Here is a 25,987-nt window from a genome sequence, read left to right as displayed (position 1 = left end):
GGCCGTACAATGTGTCTCAGTGAATTCCTTCCATTCCAGATTAAAAAGGCACTTCAGATTGGGTGAGGCCACCCAGAGAGGAGCTGTAGTTTATGTAGGGAGAGGAGGTAAGTGACACAGCAAGGTTAACATTCCTCCCTTCCCTCTGCCATGGCAACCAGCACACTGCAGACAGAGGCTGTTCCATCCACCTGCTGATCACAGGCACCTCCTGATGGATGTGCAATATGCCAGAAACAGAGATCTGCAGCACAGCCGGGCCCTTCTGACTGGTGGAGGATGCTGCCACTCCAAGCTTTCGAGCAAGCATCAGGGCAGCTCCTGGGCTGGAGCTTCCTCTCCTCTCTACCCTCTGTCTAATGCCTTGCTTCCCAGATCATATGCCCTTTTCTCGTCCTTCTCATTTTGGTGACTCATGACCTCAGGTAGCTCCTTTCATGAGAAAGGATCCATTTCCCCGTAAAGGGGAAGGAAACTTTTTGAAACCACTTGCACCTAAAAATGCAGTCAGGCTGTGTAATGGCGTTTCTGTCTGTTAGAGACAACATACACCACCATGATCCCTGAAGGACTCCCTAACAGAGTCCTACCACTTCCAACGTGCCAACTGTGGCAATGATCACAGAGTAATGAATTACTTACCTGGGGTGTTGGTACAAAAAGCAAAGGCATAGCACAGAAACAACTTGTATCTGTTACTCTAATCAGTGTATATTCCTACTTAAAGACTGATGTAAAATAGTGTGTTAGCTTTGTTGCCATAACAATATCTGGGATGAATTGCAAAACAGGAAATAGTTTTGGCTTTGGTTTGTTTTTTCAAGACAGGAACTCTCTGTGTAGCTCTGATCGCCCTGGAACTCACTCTGTAGACCAGGCTGGCCTTGAACTCACAGAGATCTGTCTGCCTCTGTCTCTGACCTGTGCCACTACTGCCCCACCCAGAAAACAGTTATTTTGGCTCACAGTTTTAGAGACCTTTTCCCTTCTCTTCTGTCCACTTTATGTTTCTGTGAATTCTTTCTGGTTAATGCTCTCTCCCAGTCTGAAGACTTGGCCATTTATATGTTTGCTACTTTCTTTTAAAGCTCCAAGAACGCTTTCTTTTACTCACTACTATGTCCTCACACTTACTTCCCTTTTGTAGATTGTGATATCCTTTTACACTTCTCTATTGATATTATTGGTAGTTTTGTTGATGTTTACCTCTCTCTCTCCATGGTTGTTTCCTATAACTTACCTTAAAAACAAACAAAAAGCAAAACAAAAACGTACTGAGGCTTGCATTCCCTGATGCAGGCTTTCTTGACAGGTCTGGTCAGCTTATCTGCCCTCTCCTATTTGTCTGGGAAGGTCTGAGATCGATCAGAAGAAGTTCTGTGCCAAGTGGCATCTTTCAGTGTGGCCTTCTCCGTAGTATGTTAATTGGACATTTGAGCAGCTATGGATTTGAAAATGTGCTGAGGGTTCCCATTGGCCTGGCTTGTTCAGCCCAAAAACCTCTCCTAGGCTCCTGGCTCCCTGTGCCACTGAATCCCTGAAAGGGGCTTGTAGATGTCAGTAGACACATGCGCACTTAATCCTGGCCCCAGTATTGTGCCACTGCCTCCGCCACTGTGTTCGAGGACTTGTCTTTAGATAGACACAGCTTCTCCTTAGAGGAAGGGGGCTGCTGTAAGACAGCACAGGGCATCTGAGCATCTCTGGGAAAAGACTCTTGGGCAGCCATTCTTATTTCAAAGCCCCTTCCCTTCCACATCCAGAGGTGCCTAGCGCCACCATTTGCAAACCTTCTGAGGAAACTTGCCTTCCTATTTCAGGCTTTCATTTTCGTGAGTCTGCGGGGACGTTTTAGCTTTACTGCCTGCTGCTGCTCCCTCTCCTGTTTCTGTCCTTGTTCATCTTTGTCTCATAGTAGAGATTTTTGTCTTCTAGTTGGGATTGTTTCAGAGGCTCCGAATGGCAGTTCAAATCGATGCAACTACCACCTCCACCCCATAACCTCACCCATCTTTAGTATTTTCATGACTCTCTCACTCGGTCCAACCTGTTGTATTTCCCCCCTCATTTCCAGCTAAAAAGAACTACTCTTACTCTCACTTACCTATGGATGCCATTGTTGTCAAAATCTTGCTAGTAAGGAAACATGGGCCCATAGTTATGAGCTGTTCACTGGAGAGCAGAACTGTACCCCTAGGATATTTCCATCTGTGCCTGGGACAAGAAACGCCAGGCTTGAGACTCCAATCATTATGTTCTCGGTGAGTGAACTTTTCAAAAATCATTAGGGATGCTGACTGTTGTCCCTAAAATGCCCCGCGTGCACAAGGGGAAACCCTTTGGGAGGCCACTATCAAAAGGAAGCTTGGATGGGGAGCATCAGAGCAACGGTCCATTGACTCAAGCTACCAAAGAAGCCTATGCCTAGGACTCCAACGCCCATAATAGTGCATTCCTAGGAAGGTTCACCAGTGCAGGTAGAAGCCACAAGGACAGCACTAAACTGCAGAATTCCCCTGGTTGCAGAGGGTCAGGAAAGAACACATGGTCGGAAAGGCGGTGTAGGGGCCAGCTCTTTCCCAATGAAATGACTGCCTGTGGCATGTGGTGGGAACAGAGGAACATTCTGAGTCATCACTTGGTCAGGACACAGTCTCTTAAATGTCATCAACACAATCTGCCTGGAACAAAGATGACGACTTTCTGCCAAGTCGAGACCCTCCTACAGAGCCTTGATCCAGCTTCTCCACGAGACAGCAGCCCAATGGTGAGGAAATTGAGGGTATGTGATGTGGTAGCACTCGGGGGGTGCTCAGAGGTTAATATTAGTTTCACAACTGAAAATCCCTAATTGCTCAGTTTCCCGTGATTAACATAAGTAAAAGAACTTGAAGTCAGAACCATGGTTCTTCATTTTGCCAGTGAGGTGACTGTCTCTGCTTTAGTCCACTAGGGTGGACCATCGGACGGCCTCCCAGACTTGCTGGTGAATTACGTGTTTGGCACCACCCACAATGAAAAAGCAGAGGCTGCTGACCCTGTTTTCACAGGTCAGAGACCAGCTGTGACCAGCTCCCGAAAAGTGCATTAAGATCGGTTCAAAGGCAGTAGGAAGCTATCGTCTCTCTCGATGACGGCCTAGCGTATTCCGAGAGAAAGAATATGAATGTGTGTGTCTAACTTTAGAGCAAGGTGGCCTGGTTGGAAGGACCCGGCGGGGCGCAGCTGAGCATTTCCTTTAGAGGCCCAGACAGTGGATGGGTGGGGCGCCCTGGGCGGGGTCCTCGCAGCTGGTGGTGTTTGAAGCCTCCACGACCGCGGTGGGAGAGGGGCGGCCTGGAGGAGTTGGCAGCAGGCCTGGGGCAGGAAGGGGGAGGAAGGGGCCCCGCGTTCCTTGAACAGCCGCGACCGCAGCCCCAGCACGTAGCTCACTCTCTCAGCACTGGCAGTAGTGGGCCCTGCACCAGCCAGGTTAACATAGGCTCAAGGGCAGCGCGGCCGCGCGGGGGCGGGGCGGCCCGGGTGGTGACTTGGATCCCGCCTGGGTTGCGCCGAGGTCTGGAGCTCGATAGGGGCAGAGTGTGGAGGTGGCCGGAGGCTGCAACACAAGCCCAGCCACCCGAGAACGCTGCGGTGGGGTGAGGAGGGGCAGTGTCCCGCCCATAGGCGAGGCCGGCCGCCTGGGTCCCGGCGAGACCGGCACACCACCTCCCTCGCGCTCCTAGCGGGCGGAGCGACCACAGGGTGCCCTCCGCAGCCTTGCCATCCTCGCGCCACCCACGGCTGCCTGCGCACAAAAAACTCTGGCATGGAAAGGCCCGGCGGGGTTCCCGCTGCGGGAGGCACGCGCCCCAGCCCTGCGCCGCTACACCGTGGCCCGCCACCCTCGAACGTCGTGCGTCACCGTGCCCCGCGCTGGGCTCCGATTTCCGCCCCTCCTCCTGCCGGTTCAGGGGCACGCCCACTGGCGCGCGCAGGTCCGCGGCCAGTAGGGCCCTCTGGAGGCCCGGATTGGCGAGATAGAGTACTCAACAGCCAATGGTGATCGCGTATGCCGCCGGCCACGCCCCTCCCAAGGCGCGGGCGCGCGACCGCACCGTCCCTCTGGTGCGCGCTCCAGGCTCCCCGCCCCCTTCGTGCGCGCTGCTCCCTGCGGCCGCTGCCGCCTGTAACCTGCGCCGCCAGGATGTGGCTGGGGGCTGACGTCGGGTCCAGATGTGGCCCCGGCCCCGCCCACCCCCGGGGCCGGTCCGCCCACACCGAGCCGCGGCGCGCACGGAGGCTGTCCCGCCTGCCACAATGCACGGTGGAACTACAACCGCAACTTGCAGGGGTCGCGCTTAACATCGCCGCTCGACATCCATGAGACAAGCCGGCCCTGACGCCGCACGCGGACCCTCTTCGTCGGAGCCCCCCATGCGCTTACCCTCCAGTACCCGACCAGGCGGACGCGGAGCCGCGCGGGTGACGGCAGAAGCGGCTGCGCGCCCAGCCTAGCCCAGCCCAGCCGGAGAAGAGGGCGCGCCGCGCCCCCGCCCCCCGCCGCTCTCCGGAGGCCGTGGGTGCGGATGCGCCGCTGACGACTCCTGCGAGAGCACCGCGCGCCCGAGCCCACAGCATGGCAGCCGCCGCCTATGTGGATCACTTTGCCGCCGAGTGCCTCGTGTCTATGTCCAGCCGCGCAGTCGTGCACGAGCCGCGGGAAGGGCCTGAGCCCCGGCCCGAGGGCGCGGCCGCCGCCGCCCCCACACTGCCCCGCGTTGACGAGCGCTGCGACGGCAAGGACAGCGCCTCGCTTTTCGTGGTGGCGCGGATCCTAGCGGACCTCAACCAGCAGGCACCGGCGCCCGCCCCCGCGGAACGCCGAGAAGGGGCCGCTGCGCGCAAGGCGAGGACCCCCTGCCGCCTGCCGCCCGCGCCCCCTGCGCCACCGCCCGCCCCAGAGCCCGCCTCCCCCGGACAAGCAGGCGCGCCGGCCGCGCCCCCCAGCCCCGCGTGGAGCGAGCCCGAGGCGGCTCTGGAGCCGGAGCCCGGCCCCGCGGGGAGCGGCGAGCCCGGCCTCAGACAAAGGGGTCGGCGGGGCCGGAGTCGCGCGGACCTCGAGTCCCCGCAGAGGAAGCACAAGTGCCACTACGCGGGCTGCGAGAAAGTTTACGGGAAATCTTCGCACCTCAAGGCGCACCTGAGAACTCACACAGGTCAGTGGGGCAGCACGAACGCCGCGAACGAGCGGACTAGGGACTGCTCGGGGACAGCCACGCCCCCAGAGCTCTCGGCCCAGCGCGAGAGGGGCCGGGGGCGGGGAGCCGTGAGCTGAGGGCGATCGCGGCCGCGCCCCTGCCCTGGTGCTCTGGCCTCGCGTGACGCTGGCCGGCTGGGGCGCTCGGAGCCGGCGCCCTCTCGGCGACCGCGCCCCCATCGGGCACGCCCCCTCCCGGGTTCTTGGGGCGGGGCCGCGGGGTGTATGTCGTCATCCCGGGCTGCGGGCGGCGCGGGCAGGTGCGCTCGAGGTTGCGGGGGGTGGGGGGATTGGGGGGCGGCGCGCCACGATTGGGGCGTGGGTGCTCCCGGGGCTGGAGCCTCGCCATCCTCTCCCCAAGCCTCCGGGTACTCTCTGGCTAGGGAGGGGCCGGCCCGCGCGGGCGAAGTTCACCCGGGGACAGGGATCCCTTCAGCCACTCGGCACATTCTTCGCTCTCTTCTTCCTGTAATTTTTCCAGCGCTCTAAGGTTTAATTTGTCGCAACCCGACCCAGCGGCGGCCCTGGCCGCCGCGGGGGGCGGTCCCAGTCCTCGCTCCCCACCCGCGGCTCTTTGTAGGCGCCCCAGCCCATCCGGCCGGCGGGGGCGCGCCTGGTCGCAGGGGGGCTGTGCTTTCTCTACGAAGACGCGATCTCTTCACTGCCCTTTCTGGTCCAACTTTCACCTGCTCCTGGACTGACGGTGGCACCTGTACCAGGGCGGCCGGTCAGAGCCTGTAACCTGGGGTGGCGTAGGGTCACTCGGTTCTGTGGTTCCCGGGCATCGCTTCGCCGCGCTGGGGCCCGACTCTTGGTAGTTGATTCATATATATGGAAGCCCTTCCCCTTGTGTTTGGCTTTAACACAGCGGTGCAAACCTTTAACTGCATTTCCTTTAAGCTCACGGAAACTCTTCTGTAACACTTAACTCTTTTTTTTACAGCTTTTATTTTTACAGCCTTGAGGCAAGTTCACTGCAAAAACACTTAGTTCCGTTGCTTTGTTACCAGGGGCTGTACTTTTTTTTGTTGTCAAAACAGTTGAGCGGCTGACCAAAAAGCACGGGAAAACACTGAAGCTGTGGGGGCTGGAGCGCAAGGCCTTTTTGGCCACACACCCGTAACGGGGCGTGCCCGAGCTCTGCCTACTTCTAAGCTAGGGGTTCCCAGGCGAACTTTTACCGCAGAGGCGGGGGTGGGATGGTTGGTCCCAGCTCTAGGCTTTGACCGCTCAAACCGCATGGCAGGTGACGGGATTGAATGAAGGCCGGGCCATTTCCAGGCATTCAGAGTCAAAATTACTGGTGTGCGAGCCCAGGAGGTGGGTGGGGTTTGTGTAGGGCTCCCAGTAGTGCTAGGAAAAGCGGCCGCCGGGGTGGGTGTGGCCGTGGGGGAGGAGCAGAGCGGGGTTCAGAACCTGATGAACCAAGAGTGCTGGGTGGGGTTTGGGGTGTTCGGCCACCAACTATCGGATTGAGAAATCTTGGTGCAGAATATTTCACCGTGACTTCCCACTTGCAGATCTGGTGAAATGCAGAGGGCTTTTCTGAAGGGAGGGGCTGGCTGTCGTGGGCGGGTTGGGTCCAAGATGTTTTCCTGGTTGCCTCGCTTATCCTTTCTGTCTCAGTTGGCGTTTAGAAAACGTTTGGGGGCGCTGAGGACCGCGCCTTCCTTAGTGGGAGGGAACCATTCTCTCCGGAGCGCCAGGAAGCTCAGAGCAGGTAGAAGAGGCTAGAGCCGGCCTTCTTTTGAGTGTCAATAGTGTGCTATAGACCAAGGGTAGGCAGCCGGGGCCGCTCTCCTTGGGTGCTGAGATTAGGGGGAGGCGCACCTTCGGTGACCGTAGGGTTCTAGACCCTCTAGAGAGCGGGGGTTTGGAAGTCTAGGCTGCGTTTTATTTGGTACCCAGGTGAGTCCATGAGGATAGTTGCATCTCTCAAATGCTTGCCTCTGGGTGGAGTCTGGTTCAACCTCTGGGAAGCCATTGCCTACCTTACTGTGCTTAAATGCAGAGTGTGTTGGGTACAGAAGGGAGGATCCAGCAAGGTGGTCCCAGGGCCTTCCACGTAGGCTTTGGTTCTGGGGTGGTTGTGGTTTGGTTTGGGTCACAGCGGGCAGCGGCTGACTGAGGCCATGCCACATTAACTCCGCCCCAATACCCAATAATAGTTTTTGGCAGGAGTGATTATTATAGCTACCTTAGGTAACAGGTAGCCAGCCGCTCTGTGGTATGTAGCTGTTCCCAAACCTCGCCGTGGTTTGGTGACACGTGCCATGACCACCCGGAAAGGTGGTGTGGGGGCTGTATGTTTAGTGCCTTTGGGAAGGGCAAGGGTCCCTAGCCAGGGCTTTCCTTTGATGTGGACGCCTGTACAGTTGTTTGCAAAGAGCTGCCTGCCCCTCTTGCTTAGCTCCCTAAGTCCTGTGGACCCCTGCTTCTCCCAACTCAGGAGTTGATGTTCTGGCAAATGCCACAATCCAAGCCACTTGTTTATGTAATTGGAACCGCTCAGCCCTTACTTGGGAGGTTTGCTAATCTTACTTTGGGAGGAGCAGCAAGGCCAGGAGCAGGTGGTTTTGGAGGCCAAGGAATTTGAGGTGGAAATGGAGGACGTCAGAAAATCTACTCCATTGAGCAGCAAGCCTCCTGCATCTGGAGACTCCTACCCCGAATAGATCCCTACTGCTTCTTTGTTCCCATTAAGAATTGTTTCATGTTTTTATCCTTGTAGCACATAGAGTCTTTGTATGCTCCCTGAGCTGGCAGGGCTATTTAGCGGCCCCCAGGGCACCCAGAGGAAGGTAAGCACAGTGTTGGGCATAGACCTTCCCTGGAGGCAGGAGTAAGGTTTGTGGTTGGAGTGGGGATGGAAAAGTAGAATAAGATCCATCTCACCTGTTTCCTGAATTAATTCACTGGTAGGGGTTAGCCTGCAAAATTATCCTTCCCCACTGAAGTGGGGATTTGATCTTGCATGGAGTTCTTGGACAGTGTATTTCAGCCTCCTCCCTGCAAAGTGCACTCTGACCTCAGAGCCTCCTTTCCAAGATGTTGCTGGCCCCTCTTCCCACTGGTACTCCCTGACATAACTGCCCAGACAATTTGTCTGAGCAGAGGATGGCTTGGGCAGGACTTCTTCTACCCAGGGTAGAGCCAAGCCTCTTGGTGGGCAGCCCTTTGTTCAGGAACATGCCTATACCAATGGTCCTTCCCTAGTCCCCAGACTGCCAGTGGCTTCTTAGGAACCTTTACAAGTAGCACAGAGAACCATCTCCCAGCTGTGTATGGCATCCTGCACTGTGCGCCTCTCCAGTCGTCCTCTGTGGATTTGCATGTGTGCACGCCACAGTAACATTTAAGAAGGGCATGAATGGGATGCTGGGCAGGGTTTTGTTCCACGTGTCTACTACTTCAGGAGACAGTGTTGTCCTTTATGGTGTGAGTGTTCAATGGTATGGCCAGGCCATGACTTTTGGGGCCTGTTACCCATCGAGAGCACAGGATTTGGTTCTGCTGTCTTCTAGAGTAGCTGACAGATCTGATGCGGAGGAGAGGGGGGGTTCTGTAGAGACCTGGTGACATTACTCACAGTGTCTACGGAGCTGATTATAGCACACGTGGGGCCTGCTAGCCTGAAAGAGAAGGTCTTTGTTGCACTTTGGTCTCCCCTGGGCAGAGGGAGAAGAGACTGGCTGTGCCTCCACCATCTTTGAGAAGAGTTTTTATTTCTAGTTCTTCTTTTCTCAGGTAGAGCTTTAGAGTCCAGACCCACATTAAATAAACTCTTGAGACCAGGCTCCCTCCCACACGCTCTGAGCCTGCTCTCCCGGCTTCCTCGGCTCTGGCTTTTCCAGTCCTTTGGAAGTGCTCACCAGTGTTCCTTTCCTATGGCAGTGACGTGAGCCTCCGTGCACAGAGGCTGCTTGCCTGGCAGAGGGCTGGAGTGTGCTGACCAGCAAAAGGAAGTCATAGGCTAGAGCTCACTGCAGAAGAGGCCTTGGATCTGGGATACGCGGTGCTGGATACAGTCCTTGAGTCCTCCAGAGAGGGCCTCTGCTGTGCAGTCGTCAAAATGAACTTGTGATAGCCTTTCTGCCCCCAGGTACTGCTTGCTCCTGCTACCTATATCCTGTGGTTTCTTGCTTCTTAGATGTGGCAAAGCAAAGGGACAAGGTAAATTGTATCCCAAAGCTGCTAAAGGTGAGAGAGGAAGCAAAAAGAAAGTTCTCACGTACACGCTTGTGGATGTGTGTGCATTTAAATACATACCTGAAGAAACCCAAGGAGTGCAGTGCTGGGGTGTGTCTGTGGTGCTGTCGAAGGGGGGGTACACCATCCCTGCTGCCAGCACCCCTGGGACCTGCACAAACCAATGTTCTCATAGATTTTTCAGATACCAGTGTGTTAAAGTGTATCCAGTTTCTACTTTAATAAGGCAGTTTAAATGGTCCTTGAGAGCATCTAGAGCTAATGGTTCTCAACCTTAAAACCATAAAGTTATTTTCACCGCTACTTTATAACTGTAATTTTGCTACTCTTATGAATAGTAATGTAAATATCTGGTAAATAACACAAGTATCTGCTATGAATAGTAATGTAAATATCGTCACCCACAGGTTGAGAACCATGGATCTACAGTGACATGGTCAGCTCTCAACCGCATCTCTTAAGACAAAGACTCCCAAACTACATGTTAGATGTAAGGCTTCTTTGTACTTCTTCAGTAGGACCCTATGGTTTGTTTTTGTTTGTGGTACTGGGGGTCAAATGTCGAGTACTAGGCAAGCATTTTTATCATCACTGAACTGCTTCCCTAGTAATTTTTTTTACTTTATGTCAAAGCAGGATCTTCCCAGGTAGCTAATGATGACATTGAACTTTTGATAAACCTCCTGGGCTTAGCTGGGAGTTGAGACATGTGCAACCACATGTAGGACTCATTTCAGTAAGAAAATTAAGATTCAGATGGGTTAAGAAATGCCCGCACAGCAGGTAAGCAGGTGTATCAAGACTGTGTGCTTCTGAGTTTGGACATATCTCCCCTGTGCCCCTTGGCCACTCTTCTCGGACGGCCGTTCTGAATGACACAGGGAAGCAAGGCACCCTAGTACTGCAGAGCTGTGGTCACCCCACCCTCATTTGTATGCTCAAGTGCTTAGGCAGTGGGGTAGTGGGCACTGTGGGATCTCCCCAGACAGAGCGGTTGATACAATGTCATGCTCTGCTCCCTTATTCCCTCTGTCTTTCCTAGACTCTTTAACTGTTATGTGTACTGTCTGTATTCTGGTTCTGTAAGGGTTCCCAAAGTTTCCGTGCAGACTTTTGTCCTGTCTGCCTGGAGTCTAGAACAGTGTATCTCTTGGCCGTTTGAGAAACTGACATTTAAAAGATTTTTTTTAGATCTATTTAAGTATATGAGTATTTTGTGTGCATGTATGTTGAGTCCCATGTGCATTCCTGGTGCCCAAGGAGGTCAGAAGAGGGCATCAGATCTTACAGGTTGTGAGTCATCATGTATGTTTTGGGAACTGAACCCAGGTCTTCTACAAGAGCAACAAGTGCTCTTAACCTCTGAGCCATTTCTTTAACATAAGACACTGACATTTTAAGAATGGAGCCCATTTGTCCTGGAGAGTATTTCATAGCCTGGACTTAATTGATACCTCACACTTACAAGCATAGCTTTAAGAAGTTTGATCAAGCCTTGTGGTTGATCACACCTGTGATACCAGCACTCAGGAATCAGAGGCAGGTGGATCTCTGAGTTTGGAGTGAATTCTAGGACTACACAGAGAAGCCATGTTTCGAAGAAAAAAAAAATTGATCAATATGTAACCAGTGAAGTTGGGTATTTTTGTCACCAGAATGGGCAGGAAAAAGTATGTTAGCTAGTTCGCTCGTTGGGTCACATGGTTAAGATGGTGCTTGTTGAAGCCTCACTGTGTACAGGGACAGGTTTCTCTTTATACTAGTCAACCTGTGAGCGGATGCTCCGATACTGGCCACCTGCTGTGTACTCATCCCCTGGTGTACCCCTGGTTGGTTTCTTTATCTCGTATTCTAATATCCTTGACTGAACAAGTGTCAGGGGTTTAGGGGCACTGCTTTTGATGGCTTTTAAAGTCAAAGGGTAGCAGGCAGTGGTGGCGCATGCCTTTAATCCTAGCACTTCGGTGGCAGAGGCAGGTGGATCTCTGAGTTTGAGGCCTGGCTGGTCCAACAGAATGAGTTCCAAGATGGCCAGGACTACACAGAGAAACCCTGTCTCAGAAACAAACAAACAAAATGAATAAATATGAGTAAAAGTCAAGTCAAAGGGAATCCTGAGGGAATGTTAGGGTGTACCCTCCCCAGATAAATGCAGCAGATCATTCGTCATGATGAAGGTCCTTCCTGGTATGTTTATAGCCAGCTCAGAGGGGAGCTGGTATCAGTCTTGGCCAGACCTCCTGTGTCCTCACTTGGCTTGCTCTGTGTCTAGATGGTTGCTGTCACCCGCCCCTGTAAGGTCCTGGTGAAGACTACCTGCTTTCAAGAAAACAGAAGCCTCTTGTGCTCACATACCTGAGTCTGTAGGATTGTTAGCTTGTTTTAATTTTACAGCTCTAAATGGGGATTTCTCAAGAAATCGGTTTCCCATCTAATGGGAATAAAAATGGCTCCACCTTGGCAGTTCAGAAGTTAGCTGTGCCCTATAAGTAGGACTGGGGCAATAAAGCAGCTGCCACCCAGTCTCTCTGTGCAGAGTGTACTCCAGCCATTGTCATAGGCCAGTGTAATGGGGGCCTGACGCCCAGCTGTTGACTCTCAGTGGCAGGAATGGATTGAATATGAGGTTCTTGTGGAAGCCAGAATAATGATCACTCCAGCAAAAGCCCTGCCTTTATCTCTTGAATGTTTGTGTGTGTGTGTGCTTGTAAACATACATACATATACACGTGTTGTGAAGGTTTGACTCATACATGTCCTCCATATTCTCTAGCATTTGAATACTTGGTTCCCAGTTAGTGTTGTTTGGGGAGTCTTAGCGGGTGTGGCCTTTCTAGGGAAGCTTGTTACTAGGGGTAGGCCTTGAGAGTTTAAAAACCAGCACCATTTTGAGTCTGCTCTTTTAGCTCTCTGCTTGAGATTTGGCTCTCAACTTCCAGATTCAGCCACCGTGTCTGCCATCTTCGGTTCCCACTATTGCGGAACCTGGTCCTCTGGAACTGTAAACCCAGGATAAATTCATTCTTCCGAAAGTTGCCTTGGTTTTGCATTTTATCACAGCAGTAGAAAGCCCAAGACATGCAAATGTTGTGTCTGAGCCAGACATCGAGGGCTGGACTATGGTGGCTATACAGACACTGTGCTTTCTTCTTTTCCACTATAATTTAGGGCCCATCACTCCCCCAACAACTGTGGATGAGCTTTTTATGGAGTCTTCCTCCTGGGGGAGGTACAGGGTTCCCTTATTTGGAAGTAGGGCTGTGGTAAAGAAGTGTTCATCTGACCAGTCAGTTCCCCTCCCCACCTTTTTTTTTTTTTTTTGGGAGATAGAGCCTTGCTATTTAGCCCAGGCTTGTCTTGAACTCAAGCTTCTCCTGAGTGATGCATGTGTACGTGTGCGTGTGTTTATTCTAATGTTCTCATTACTACTGTCTATAGTCACTGTGTGTGTGTGTGCGTGTTTATTCCAATGTTCTCATTACTACTGTCTGTAGTCACTGTGTGTGCGCGTGTGTTTATTCTAATGTTCTCATTACTACTGTCTGTAGTCACTGTGTGTGCGCGTGTGTTTATTCTAATGTTCTCATTACTACTGTCTATAGTCACTGTGTGTGTGTGTGCGTGTTTATTCTAATGTTCTCATTACTACTGTCTGTAGTCACTGTGTGTGCGCGTGTGTTTATTCTAATGTTCTCATTACTACTGTCTGTAGTCACTGTGTGTGCGCGTGTGTTTATTCTAATGTTCTCATTACTACTGTCTGTAGTCACTGTGTGTGCGCGTGTGTTTATTCTAATGTTCTCATTACTACTGTCTATAGTCACTGTGTGTGTGTGTGCGTGTTTATTCCAATGTTCTCATTACTACTGTCTGTAGTCACTGTGTGTGCGCGTGTGTTTATTCTAATGTTCTCATTACTACTGTCTGTAGTCACTGTGTGTGCGCGTGTGTTTATTCTAATGTTCTCATTACTACTGTCTGTAGTCACTGTGTGTGCGCGTGTGTTTATTCTAATGTTCTCATTACTACTGTCTGTAGTCACTGTGTGTGCGCGTGTGTTTATTCTAATGTTCTCATTACTACTGTCTATAGTCACTGTGTGTGTGTGCGTGTTTATTCCAATGTTCTCATTACTACTGTCTGTAGTCACTGCGTGTGCATGTGTGTGATGCACTTACACATTTGGTGGAACACAGCATGGTACCACGCACAGGCCAGAAATGCATCTTTGGCAAGCCCCTCCTTTCCAGCATTGTTTTAAACAAACCAAACCAAGAGCATACTTCCAGAGAATTTTTTCCCTTGTGGGTGGGGGTGGGCATTTGTTTATTGTTCTCATTTTTTGAACTTCATCACACAAAAACACTTGCTAACCAGGAACTTGGCCACACTCCGTGGCCATTGGCCAGTCTGTCCCAAGGTGACCTGTTTAGAAAAGCCCTGAAGCTTGAAGCCCTAGATTAAATGTCCTTGTACTGCTGCCACTGGGGTGTGGGGGACAGGGCATGTTTATCTTCTTGGAGGCAGACCCAGGGTACATTGTGGAAGAGCTCTACAAGATGTGGGTACCCAAACTAACAGATACGCACCAGGGCTCGGGGTGTGGCTCAGTGTAGAATACTTGTATGGCTTGAGCGAGGCTCTGTTGGATCCCCAAGTGAAAAAGCCACTTGGCAAAGAGTCAGTGGCTCAGTGCCTTCACTGGGCTCCTTTCTTGAGGGGACTTTTAAGGGTTAGCTTTGGCACTGGTTGGTCACCTGTAGATGGAATTTGGAAGCAGCCAAAGATTTAGCACAGGCTCACCTTGCCCCCAGCCAAGTGGCTAGCACAGATCAACTGGGGCCCAAGGCATCACCTCCTTTTTGCTTTTTGGAGAGGCAGCAGTTAAACTTGGTGGGAACATGGTGCTTCCTTGGCCTGGCTCCTACAGCAAGGAGACCCAGCCCCCAGGTATATGGAACTGAGCGGCCCTTCGGGTTTCCTATGTGGGATCCCAGGGCAGATGAGCCTTTCTTCTTGGGGACTGGGTTCCCAGCTGGGAGAGGGTTCAGCCTTGGCAAAGAAAAGTCTTCTGGGAAGTTCTTCCGGTGTGCAGGTAGTTTTAGAGTAGTTTTTCAGCCGCACCTGAGCATGTGTAAGGCCTTTCATAAAAAGAAGCATGTCCTACTCCTGTAAATAACTTCTCTGAGCCCTACTTGTTCTTAACTCTAAAGATAATAGGACTGGGAAAATGGATCGCTTGATAAAGCGCCTTTCAAGTAAGCAAAAGGTCCTGAGTTCAGATCCCCAGAACCTGTGTGAAAAGCTGCGGAGGTACCAGGGTGTGTAACCCCAACACTTCCTGTCGGGGGTGGGGGGGGTGGGAGTGAATTCTGGAGGATTCCCTCAACCTCATTGGCTGGCCAGCCTAACTTAATTAATGAGCTCTAGGTTCAGTGAGAGATTCTGTCTCAAAAAATAAAAGTGAAAAGACCGAAGTTAATCTTGGGTCTTGACAGGTGCCCGTGTCCACCTGCACCCCACCCACGCATGCACGTTCACACTAACCAGTACCTGCTACACATACACACACCTGCTCATGCAAACACATGAGGGATGGGGAAGAGAAAGAACCTAAAGAGCTTGGCTAAAGAGGGTTGTGCAAAGAAACACTGGGAAGAAGGGGACAGAGGTGACTTGTGCCCCTATAGACCAAACTCCTGGGTGTTGTCGGCAGGGCACAGAAGTTTGTTCACAAGACTGGCCAGGAGTTGTGGGAAAGGTGAGTACCCAGACATGTTGTTTGAGCAAGAATGGTGAGCGTGAATTAATTACATGGTGGCCAGTCACACGAAGATATGTAAAGTTGACTGCAGCCAGGCCCTTCTTGCTCAGTGCTTCTCCAGTCTGCATCTCTCTCCTTGTACTCAGCACACTACCCCCACAGCCTTGGTTTGCTTATTGGTGATGGTACCTACATGTTTCTCCCATGGTCCTCTCACATCTGCAAGAGATAGGTGGCCTTTGGGTCTCTCAGATCATAGAGGTGTCACTCTCCGGTAGTTTTCTCTGATCTGTTTTTTGACTACCAGCCCAAGTGGGGTTGCAGTGGGGCAGAAGTGCCCGTGGCGGCACCGGGGACACACAGAGGCTTTGGGCCTTCATCTTTTCCAGGGCGTTCTCTTTTGCTACTTGGCTATATGAGATATGCTATATCTTCGGTGTGAGTCCTGGGTTGTGCAGAATGCCCGTATGTCAAGGCTGTGCCTGGCAGGCTTTGTGGAGGGGTGTGGCTTTCTCAAAGAGAACAGTCAGTGTTCCCTGTGCTGGCGTGGTTCTGCCGTGTTAGCACTCAGAAAGCTGGGTTTCCTGAACTCCCAGGCCTGTGTGATCAGGTTCCGATGTGGCCTGTCCTGGTGACAGGCATTTTGCTTTGGATAATTGTATTGCTCTAAGTTCACATTCTAGCTTTTGAAAAACACCAGCCTTTATTTTCCTCACCCCAGGCTTCCACTTCTGGAGATTGTCCCCCAGTTTTTGTATATGCTAGGCAAGTACCTTGTCTGCTGAGCTCCAGTCTCTTTCTTCCCTCAGTGATCTCGTGAAGCTACCTAGGCTGTACTTGAACTTGGGGTTCTTCTGCCTAAGCCTCTAAGGAGCTAAAATTACAGGTCTTCACTCCCACATCTGACTTTGGCCTGAGTTAGGATCTGATGTTTTGAACTCATTTGTTTAGTTACCAGTGGAGCTCAGCTTGGAAGAAAGAGTTTACGTGGGTGTGTATGGATGTGTGCCTATATGTCCGTGCGTGCCTTTGTGCCTTTGTGTGTATGTGTACACAAGTGTGAGCCATTCAGCCAGCACACAGGACAGTTGCTCCCTTGGATAAAAGCCTGCATAAGATGTCTGGCGGTTGTGCAGGCTGTAGCAGGAATGAAGCCCTTCAAGCTTGATGCCCGGCAAGCGCAGGGCAGAGGGAGCAGTGTGCCTGGCAGTGGCTGTGCAGATAGAGCTGGCCTCCATGTATGGAGAGGGACCTGTAGTTGAACAGGAGGGAACTTACTCTTCATTCCTCTGGGCTTCCGCACAGACTAGGGGCCTGGATAGGATCTGAGCGTGGGCATGAGCTGTCCAGCTGAGGGCATAGTCTGGGCACATCAACCCTTAATTTCCTCCTTGTACTTTAGACCTGAGCTGGTTCTAACCTGACTTCAGTGGTTTCCAATCACCAAGGAACAGGGACACAGGGCATAACAGGAAGAACGTAGGCACCTCTTCTTTGTGCTATAAGGTGTCTCTGCTGGGGAGATCTGTGTATCCATTGGGGAAGCTGTGGCTTCCTCTTTCCGCCCTCTGGGGACACCCAGGCACCCATCCTGTGTGTTGTTGGGGAGGAGGTGGCTTGGTTGGCTGTTCCTTGTCCCAGTCAGGGTCCTCCTACACAGCAGAACTGGAGGTAAATACTGAGTTGCCTTGACAACCAAGCTGAGTCTGGGCTCCAAGTGCTCCTGGCTTGAGAAGCTTTCATTGTCTCAAGTTTCTAAGATGGGTTTCTATTTTGATTTTTTTTTTTTAATTAGCTAGTATGACTAAGATTGCAAAATGCCTGACCTGGTTCCTGTAATTTCTTAATAAACATTTATATTCTTTTTATAGGAGGAACATTTCTGTGATTCATTGACTTTTTCTTTTAGGTTGGTACGGCAGGGTGGGGGCAGCACAGAGGGCACCCCACTGTTGACAGCTGGCACAGCGTAGGCTTCGGAGTCCTGGCTGAGGGCCAGAGACTGGGAGCGCTTACGTAAACACCACACCAGGATTTATTGGCTTTGAGGCTGATTAAGTTCCATGGAAAATTTTGGGGAGCTGGTTCTCTTCTCCCGGAGTGTTCAAATGCCCATAAGTGGAGCTTCCAGAGCCCAGGGGCCACCTACCTTCCCAGTTCAGGGCCAATCCTCCTGGAGGAGGCTAGGGTGTGAACTCATTTTACACCTTTGCCATGCCAGTAAAGATTATGTTCACTGTTAAACTCTAACTGCTCTTGTAGGCAGCTTGGCAGCCTGGGCCATCTGCACCTGGCCAGGCTGTCCTGCCCACATGCTGTTGGTGGGAACGTCCCTGTGGGAATGGCCAGCCCGGGAGTGGATTCAGCAGCAGGTTCTCAGGCCTCCTGTTTTGCCAGGGTCTTTGCTCTGTCTCACTGTCAGCCACCTTATACAGAGTTCCCTGCCCAACAAGGAGCCAGGTGAGTGTGCAGGGAAGCGGATTCATTCATTTTCTGGCCGTAATGGCTGCTCTAGGTTACCTGATGGATAGTTTTTTCAATGAGGCTTTGGTCAGCATGGTCATGGCAGAGTGCCACAGGTCCTGTTCCAAGGGGGCTGGGCTGTTTTATGGACCCTTTATCCCCTGTCCTCAAGGGCCCACCCTGAGTGTGAACCTGTCGGGAAAGCACTTCCGCAGAAGCCTCTTAAGAATTGCCGTGTATGGCAGGGCCCCAACCCAGCACCAAAGGACTGTCCAGACTTGCTGTGCCCATTTCAGAATCAAGGCTGGCATTGCTTTCCACAGTCCAAACGGCTCAGTTCTGCCTGCTTTCACTAGGGAGCAGCAGCTGGCCCCCCAGCAAGGGAACCAGCCCAGCTCCTGGGCTGCATGGCGTCCCCTCCATTGAGAATGCTTTTCCCTTCCCCAACTCTTTGTAAGTTAGGCATGGCCCTCCTAATAGGATCCTTTCAAGCATGTTTGCAGAATTGTTCTTTGTTAGTTTTTATTTTATTTTAAGATTTACTTCATACTGTTAGAAAACAGTAGAGTAGTTAGCATTGTGGTGAGGGGTGTTAAGGGAACCCAAAGCATGGAACATTTGAGACTTTCCATGTGCTGTGTGTAAGGCTCGGTGGTGTTGCTCTCTCCATCCCTGACCAGCTGTGTGCGCTTAGGCTTCATAGGTGGCGTGCCTTAGTGTTTCATCTCTTACATTTGTATATTTTGTTCATGTATGTGCATGCACACACACATACATTCCATGGCATAAACATGAAGGTCAGAGGCAGCCTGGGGGAATGGCTTCTCTCTCTCTCTCCCTTTCCTTCTCTTTCTCCCCTCCCCCCCAATTATGTGGGTTCCTGAAACCAAACTCGGATCTTCAGGCTTGGCAACACTTGCCCTTACCCGCTGTGCTCCTTTGCTTTGAGGAATGCAGTGGTGCCCCATTGGGTAAACAAAGATATGTCTTATTAATAAGGAGGTTTGACCTCGAGGTATGAGTGAGCTGAACACCATCCTGAGTTTTCATCCTTAATTCCCATCAGTCTGGTCATGAGGACCTCCTAAGAGCAGAAGAGAACATGACCCAGGCATCCAAGAAGGGTTTGTACCCAGGAGAGAGACAGAGACAGAAACAGAGACAGAGAGAGTTAGTTTAGCCTGGAAAAACGGAATTTCATGTCCTGCATTTTTTTTAACTTCTTTTTTTTTTTAATTTTTTTTTTTTATTGAGAAAAGGAAAAGAAATAAAAGTTTCCGCCTCCTCCCAGCCTCCCATTTCTGTCCTGCAGTTTTAAATGTGTAAGTAAGTAGTAGTTTGCCTGTAAGTTTGTTTACCACGTGAACGCAGTACCTGCAAAGGCCAAAAGAGGGCTTCGGCTCCCATAGTACTGAAGTTCTGAACAGTTGTGAGCCACCATGTGAGTGTTGGGAACTGAACCTGGTCCTCTGTAAGAGCAGCAAGTGCTCTTAACCACTGCGCCATCTCTCTAGCCCCACAGTTTTGCCCTTGGGTACCTAGATAGATCTTTTTGCTTCTTGTTGTGCCCTTGGATACTCATGGCCTTCTCTGAAGGACTTAGCGACGTTGGTGAGAACTGCAAGCTTCCATGAGCATCTATTTTTGTATTGCCATGGAGACCTTGTTGCTGGGTGCTGAGCTGTGCTCCTAGAGAGTGACAGCCCCTTCTCAGGTGAGTCTCCTTTGTTACTAGGTAACCAAGACCTCCCAGGTCCCAGCAGATTGTATTCAATTGGTATTCAGAAGCAGGTAAGCTGGAAACCTTAAGGAGAAAGACTCAGATAAGGCACTGTGGTCTGAGGGCTAGTAGTGCCCCCCCCCCATGTCTATAGTTTTGGACATTTTCACAGCAGTAGGCAGCAATGTCAGCCTTGCTAAGTGACTCCACCCAAAAAAGAGAAACAGTCCCAAGTCCAGGAGAACTGTGGGCTAGACTTTGCAGAGTCTTGGGCAAGGATATTAGTCTGTTCTTCAGGGCAACTAACACTCTCCAGGTACCATATCAAGTTTTGTCCCTGAGAGTCCTTCACAGTCTGAAGAACCCAGAAATTCCGTTTGTAGAAACATACCCAGTATTTCTGTAGAACCCTTGAGCAGGCTCGCCTCGGCAGCAGTGTGTGGACATGAGCTGTGTCTGGGGCCTTCCTGGGCTGCTCTGGTTTCAGCAGACATTCTTCTCGTTTTCCCAGAGAGATTGCTTTGGAGAGCTTTAGCCACACCCCCAGCCCCAGTATGTGTGTGTGTGTGTGTGTATAGTGTGTGTGTGTGTGTGTGTGTGTGTTATTGTGGGGGCAGTAACTCTGTTTGCAAATGCAAGAATTGTTTCCTAAAGGGAAGCCCTGAAGTGTTTTTGAGGTTGGCTCTTGGACTGTGAACCGCCCTTTCTTACCTCTTTCCTGTCTCCTCGGCACCTTCGTGTTAGTGTATTTGGCATGAAAACGCTTCCTGTGTGGTCTGAGGTAAACGTGTTGAATGACTATAAATAAGAGCATGGCCTGCCTTTCTCCCTCCATCAGATTGCTCCAGAGGATGCCTGAGAATGTGCCACTGTGTGGAGCCTGTTGGCTGGGTAGAGGAGGGGGATGGGACCCTTCCTGGGACATGGGGTGACCGTGGCCCTCTACACTGTCCAGGACCCTTTGCTCGGACAGTGGGTGATGATGCCTTGAGACTTCATATCCTGTCCCTGTGGTCTTTGGGATGGTCTCTTCCCTCTTGCTCTGTGCCTCTTTAGGTGCTGTCCTGTACCCTGCACAGGGCCTGCTGCTTAGATGTCTGTCTGCTCAGCACCACCCTGGGCAAAGCAATGACAAGGCCATTTATTTATTTATTTATTTATTTATTTATTTATTTTGGTGGCAAGGCCATTTATTGACTACTTTTAGACGTCTCGAAGACCATGGGGAGTAGGAGGTGCTAAGACTTCGGCATCTTGAGGCTAGCACTCTGAGCAGTGTCCAGCTTGGGAGTGGTCTCTTGTCCAGCAATTCAGCCTGGTTCCCATCTCCTCTGTGAGGTGTATCATCACTGCCCACAGAGGCCTGTGAGCCATGTGCCACCATGACTGGCCAGTGTTGCTTTTGTACAAAAGGTCCAGCTTTCAGGGATGCCTTTGACCTGGGAAGTCAGCCTTCAGCCTTGAGACACACCTAATAACACTTTCCAGCTCCTCGTGAGCACTTGGTTCCCGTGAGCGTTAGTTTTTATGTTTTCCAAATAGTCGCCTTGCCTTTGCCCTATTGCCCATGGGCATGAGGCCTCATTCACTTAGGGTCCGAGGCTTAGTTCTCGGCCTGGCTCTTTCTAATTATTTATGTTAATCAGTTTTTAATTTAATTTTTTATTATATATTTTGATGGTCTTTCTCCTTCCCAACTTCTCCCAGATCCTCCCCACCTCTCTGCCCACCCAACTTCTTGTTCGTTCTCTCTCTCTCTCTCTCTCTCTCTCTCTCTCTCTCTCTCTCTCTCTCTCTCTCTCTCTCTCTCTCTCTCCTTCTGTCTTTCTGTCTCAAGAAAGAATCAAAACAATGAACTCACAGAGACTATTAGCTTTCACAGGTTCAAATCAGAGGCTACCCCAGCACGGAGATGGGGAAGTAGACACAAAACCCCACCCACTAATGATGAAACTATTGCAATTGATACCCACTGGCAAAGGAAGTGATGAGTTCTCTCCAGTGGATATATCGGCCACACTTCAGGGCAGGCCCCATACTCAGGAGTAGTTGACTAACACAGAATCGACTCCATAGATTATTCGTTTTTGGTCCTGTTTTTGTTTTGCTCTGATGTATGTATGCATGTGTTGTCCTGTCTGGTTCTCTCCTTACACACTAAGCACAGTCCATGGCCTAGTGACTGTGTAAGGCTGATGATGCAGGATCGGGAAAGGCAGCTAGCTAGGTGGAGTGGAGACGAGAAGCTCTTGATAACAGTAGAGGCTGAGACCCCGGTCAGGAACCGCTCAGCATTCCCAGGTGTTCTGCCCATGATGCTTCTGGGTAGTTCAGGGTGATCATTGGGCTAGGCTCAGCTTGATATGAGCTGTGGAGGCATGAGGCAGGAGCTTACCAGCTCCTGTTCCTTCTGAGTTTGGGCTGCCTGCAGCCTGGAAGAAGCCCTGGGTTTGGGGAGAGAGGTGATGGGGCAGGGTCCATGGTGAAGGGGTGTTGAACCTCACTTTGTACATGTGTTGTGGGATGTGCTGGGCAGGTGACATGGGGTTCCTCTCCTTATTCCCCAAATGTTGTGAGAGTCCTGGCTTGTCTGGTTCCCCTGTCTCTTGAGGACTGGAGTCCCTGAGATCTTATAGTTTTGGGAAGCTTGTGTTTCTGCCCCAGCCTTCTTGGCCAGCCTCCTAGGGCCTCCCTCCTCCTGGAGTGTTGGGGTGGGGCAGGTCTAGGCCCAAATGACTGTGCTGTGCTTGGAGGCAAGCAGCAGGTCGGGGGGCGGGCAAGGGAAGTGTGTCACCAGATCATATCCTGAGACTGAAAGTTTTTCAGTAAGATGTGGTGTGGACATAGTGGAGAAAATCCAAGGGTATGAGCTGCTCTGGGGCCTCCTGGCCCCACAGTGAGGTCCTTTCCTTTCCTCTGGGTTCTGATGTCCCCAAATGGGTAGGCTTCATCTGGTAGTGCTGTGCTCTATGCCTGAGAGTGAGGTATAGCCCAGGGCAGCTGTGCCTACTGCGCTCACTCTGTCATGGGACTGCCTGCACTGCAGTGTAGCCTTTGCTCCATGTGCATCTGCCGTGGCGTGTGAGCGCCATACACTCTCAGTCACATGACGTCATATTTTCCCCAGGCTACACAAAAAGCAAAGGATAATGCCTAAGAGAGGACTCCAGTCGTACTCCTGCCCACCAGCAGGTGCTTTGTGGGTATACTGAGCATCTGCTGGTTGGATATGTCCGCCCTGTTCTTACTGTAACGGAAGAGAGTGGGGGTTCAGCAGAGCACCTCCTGTGGGCCTGCGTGCCCAATACTAGCCAGACCCCAGGATGGTTCTACAGACACTGGGATGTACCTCCGTGCTGATCAGCAAAGCTCACTCTGAAATAAACAGGCCTTCCTGTTCAGTCCTGTCTCCAAGAGTCCAGAAGGTAGTTGGATGGTGGTGGCGCACACCTTTAATCCCAGCACTCTGGAGGCAGAGGCAGGTGGATCTCTGTGAGTTCAAGGTCAGCCCGGTCTACAAGAGCTAGTTTGGACAGGCTCCAAAGCTACAGAAAAACCCTGTCTCCAAAAACCAAGCGGGGAACAAGTCCAGAAGGTTACTCTCTATAGTGGACACCTTATTCTTGCCCATCCTGGACTTTACTCAGCTTGGCTCCTTTCCCATTCCTAAGGATTCTGCTTAGACCCTGGCTTCCCGTGCAGTGGGAAGTCCGTTCTCTCCTGTCCATCTCTGCTGCTCTCACCTTTCAATGCCTCCTGCCGCCTACCTGTGATTCTGGCCTCTGTGCTAGGTTCAGGGCACTCTTGGTGCAAACTTGCTATGGCACAGGCCCTTTCAAGGCCTTCTCCATCACCTTCTTGAGGATGGAGAAATGAATATGCTATCCGACCTTGACATAGACGGTCCTGGGTACTCTGGGGCCAGATATAGGGTTCTGTGTTGTATGGCCAGTACATCTCAGTGGGCATCCTGGTGGTCACTTTCATTCCATCTCTGTGCGCCAGCAGCTTAGAAAGTGTCTGGGGAGGTGCATGCAGAACCATGTAGGCCACAGGGAGTGGGGAGGCTGCAGCAGGGACAGGCTGGGCCACCAGGTCCCTATCCCTGGGCCTTAGACAGCAAGCTCAGCAGGTGGGAGGATAGAAAGCCTCGAGGGTCATGTGATATTTGGACACTCTAGGGATCAGCAAGTATCCTCAGAGAGCTCTGTCAGCAGAACTAGCCTTATGAGAAAAAGGCTTCTCTATGCACGCTGGGAACTACCTGGGTATACCAGGCCCACCTACTTCTTTTGTGAGACCCTGACCAGTGCCCTATGGGAATTGCTGTCATCATCATCTTCTGGTAGGGAATGAGGGAAGACAGTCTTGCTAGAGTTAGAAGCAAGGTTCAGCCCCAGAGGTAGCCTAAGGGTTCAGGGTCAAAGGAGCTGCCTTGGCGTTTTGAGTTGGGGGTGACAGTGTGGAGAGGGTGGTCAGTCTGCAGGGCCCCTCAGGAGACCGACTGTACACACTGGTGTGTGGGTTAAATGATCCCTCTGAGAAAGGAAAGAGCTCCTCAGGAGACTCCCACCAGCGTGAAAGGCCGAGGTGGTTCAGGCAGATGACCAGGGAGGCCAAGGGAAGCAGTGGCTCAGGCGATTGTGATCATTGAGCCCTGGGGTATCATGAAGGACCCAGTCTCTCTGTGCTCCCTCCTGGCGTCTGAGACCCTGTACAGCATGGGTGCTGTGGAATGGGCTTCCCTCCATGTTACAATACAGCTTTAGTAGGAATGTGTATGCTTCTGGCTACCAGCCCCCAAGGAGAGCAGCAGAACCCAACGCAGGCGGCAAAAGCATGCTTCTCAATAGTGCCCTGGGTACTCCAGCCTGGACTTGGCCCCCCTCACCTGCTGCTGCGTGTCTGAAAGCTGGGAACAAGACTCAGCTCAGAGCTTTCTCACTGGTGGAGAAGGGGTCAGGGAAGGGCGATCCCTGCTTCTCCCTTCAAGTCAGTCTGAAGCTGGAATGGACACATCTTTTGCCAGAATAACCTGGAAAGGTTAAAGTTAAGGGGAAAAAAGTTCACAGCAGAAGCACATGGCGGCAGCAGGTGCCTTGCGACACCTTCTTTACCTGATTGTACACTGGCCGTGCTGGACAGGAGTAGCAGCACGCATGGCGAACACACGTGTGGGTACCCGTGAGTACACATGCTCCTACAGAAAGTGATGCGTTGCTGCAGACCACTTTGCTCATACAGAAATGCTCAAAGAAGATACTCAGCAACACCTGAAGATGCTCTCTAGAGAGGTAGCTGCTTGACTTTGTTCTCACTGAAGACTTAGACATAAATGGCCCAGGGAGCCTTTGCTGCCTGCTCTGGCCACAGAGAACTGCATGCTTTAGGGGTCTGGGACTCAGACTTTGTCTTGGTCACTGTGCTATTGCTGTGAAGAGACACCACGACCAAGGCAGCTCTTTTTAAGGGAGGCATTTAACTGGAGTCTTACTTAGAGTTTCAGAGGTTAGTTCATGATCTCTTGGTGAGGAGCATGCCCGCAAGCCTGTAGACATAGTCTACATCCTGATCCGTAAACAGAGACAGACTCTGGGCCTGACATGGCCTTCTAAAACCTCAGAGCCCACCCCCAGTGACACACTTCCTTCTGAAAGGCCACACCTCCTAATCCTTTTCAAATTGTGCTTCTTCCTGATGTGTCAGCATACAGATACATGAGCTCTGGGAACCATCCTGATTCAAACCACTACAGTCAGCATCTCTGACCTTCAGCTTTACATCCAGGAGCCTCAGCTGTGCCAGGGTTAGTTTTAGCAAGTACTGTCTCCGAAGGGCTGATGTCTTCATCATTTGTCATATACCACGAACGGGAACTCTTGAAAACAGAAGGAATTTGTCGTAGTTCTAGAGACTAGAAGGCTAAGGTCAGGATCAGAGGGTTTCCTGAGGCACACTCTTCTGTCTGGGCTCCCTAACCCATCCATAAATACTAATTCGTGCCCTAATCATCTGTCTGATGCCAGAGATGTCTTACGATTCCATGTGAAGATTCCAACAAGAGTTTCAGAGCTAGATGTTTAGACCTCAGTGTGTGCAGTTTGTGGACTCAGATAGCACATATGATGGGGTGCAGTTAGATTCCTGGTCTTCTGCAGGTCTGTTGCTCCTCTTTGTGGGATTTCATTCTGCACCCTGTCTCTACAGGACCACAGATATCTTCATCTTGGGGGATACCAGACCCCTTGGGAAATGCTGCTGCCTGCCACGCATTTAGGGAGAGGAAGCTGAAACTGGATTTGTAATATATTGCCTGCCTGGTCTGTGATTTTTTTTTTCTCCTGGAACTCCAGATGGACCCACAGTCACCTCCACCCACGTGGAAGTCTATGTCCTGTAGGTCAGCAATGGGCACTGGGAAACTGGAGAGTGTCTCATGCTCTGCTGGCCCTGGGCCTCAGCCAGGTTCTGGCCTCTGCTCTATCACCCCTCACAGTCCTAGAGTATCTGCTACTTAAGTGTGTGGGTTGTGTCTCTCTGGACCCCACAGCACTAGAGAGGAAACATGCTAATAGCTGTAGGAGGAAGGGCC

At 51.6% G+C, this 25,987-nt stretch overlaps 1 protein-coding gene across 1 annotated transcript in view; it reads left to right on the top strand.

The window, feature by feature from the left end:
* Positions 1–4,123: 4,123 nt before the first annotated feature.
* Positions 4,124–25,987, top strand: part of Klf13 (KLF transcription factor 13) — a gene marked incomplete at its 3' end in the record, with an annotated part of 45,417 nt that continues 23,553 nt past the window's right edge. The window contains exon 1 of the mRNA XM_050149151.1: positions 4,124–5,198. Within this exon, the coding sequence (XP_050005108.1) occupies positions 4,619–5,198 (580 nt within the window). The remainder of the gene's footprint in view (positions 5,199–25,987) is intronic.

This window comes from Alexandromys fortis, unplaced genomic scaffold, assembly GCF_014885135.2.
Source record: "Alexandromys fortis isolate MF-2015 unplaced genomic scaffold, M_Fortis_MF-2015_v1.1 scaffold_67, whole genome shotgun sequence".
Classification (NCBI taxonomy): domain Eukaryota; kingdom Metazoa; phylum Chordata; class Mammalia; order Rodentia; family Cricetidae; genus Alexandromys; species Alexandromys fortis.
Note: the sequence above shows the minus strand (reverse complement) of the source record. Positions and strands in the feature narration are given on the sequence as shown.